Source organism: Solanum pennellii, chromosome 2 (assembly GCF_001406875.1).
Source record: "Solanum pennellii chromosome 2, SPENNV200".
Lineage (NCBI taxonomy): Eukaryota > Viridiplantae > Streptophyta > Magnoliopsida > Solanales > Solanaceae > Solanum > Solanum pennellii.
This window is the reverse complement of record NC_028638.1, coordinates 44,584,626-44,585,324: the sequence shown is the minus strand read 5'-3', so window position 1 is coordinate 44,585,324 and position 699 is coordinate 44,584,626. Positions and strand designations below refer to the sequence as shown.

At 42.3% G+C, this 699-nt stretch overlaps 1 protein-coding gene across 1 annotated transcript; it reads left to right on the top strand.

Moving 5' to 3' along the window:
* The first annotated feature begins 264 nt into the window (after positions 1–264).
* On the top strand, positions 265–699 carry LOC107010056. The gene has a single exon (XM_015209325.1). It carries the CDS (start codon positions 265–267, stop codon positions 697–699), a length of 435 nt encoding a protein of 144 aa, XP_015064811.1.

The window sequence follows — 699 nt, the reverse complement described above, 5'->3', positions numbered from 1 at the left end:
TTACAAGTCGGTAACCAAGAAAGTGGTGGCTGATTTTGTTCGCAACAATCTGATATGTAGATTTGGAGTGCCAAAATCCATCATTACTGATAATGGTGCAAATCTCAACAGTCACTTGATGAGAGAGATATGTGAGCAATTTAAGGTCACTCACCGGAATTCAACTGCTTATCGCCCCCAAATGAATGGAGCTGTTGAGGCCGCCAATAAGAATATCAAAAAGATTTTGAGGAAAAGATTGACAAGCATCGAGGTTGGCATGAAATGTTGCCACATGCTTTACTGGGTTATCGAACGACGGTCAGAACGTTGACTGGTGCTACTCCAAACTTGCTAGTATATGGAACAGAAGCAGTCATACCTGCTGAAGTCGAGATACCGTCTTTGAGAATCATCCAAGAAGCTGAGTTAACTGACGCTAAATGGGTTGCCGTCTGTCATGGTCAGTTGTATAGACAGAGAATGATTCGTTCCTTTCACAAGAGAGTTAGAGCCAGAAATTTTGAAGTTGGCCAGTTGGTTCTTAAGAGTATTTTTACTCATCAAGACGAGTACAAAGGAAAGTCCGCACCAAACTGGCAAGGTCCTTACATGGTTCGTAAAGTATTATATGGAGGTGCTTTGGTCTTGGCGGAGATGGATGGTACCGTATGGCCTAAACCTATCAACTCAGATGCTATCAAAAGATACTACGTGTGA

Excerpts from the sequence above, each read along its gene's own strand:
- LOC107010056 (XM_015209325.1), top strand. The coding sequence starts at position 265 with ATGTTGCCACATGCTTTACTGGGTTATCGAACGACGGTCAGAACGTTG.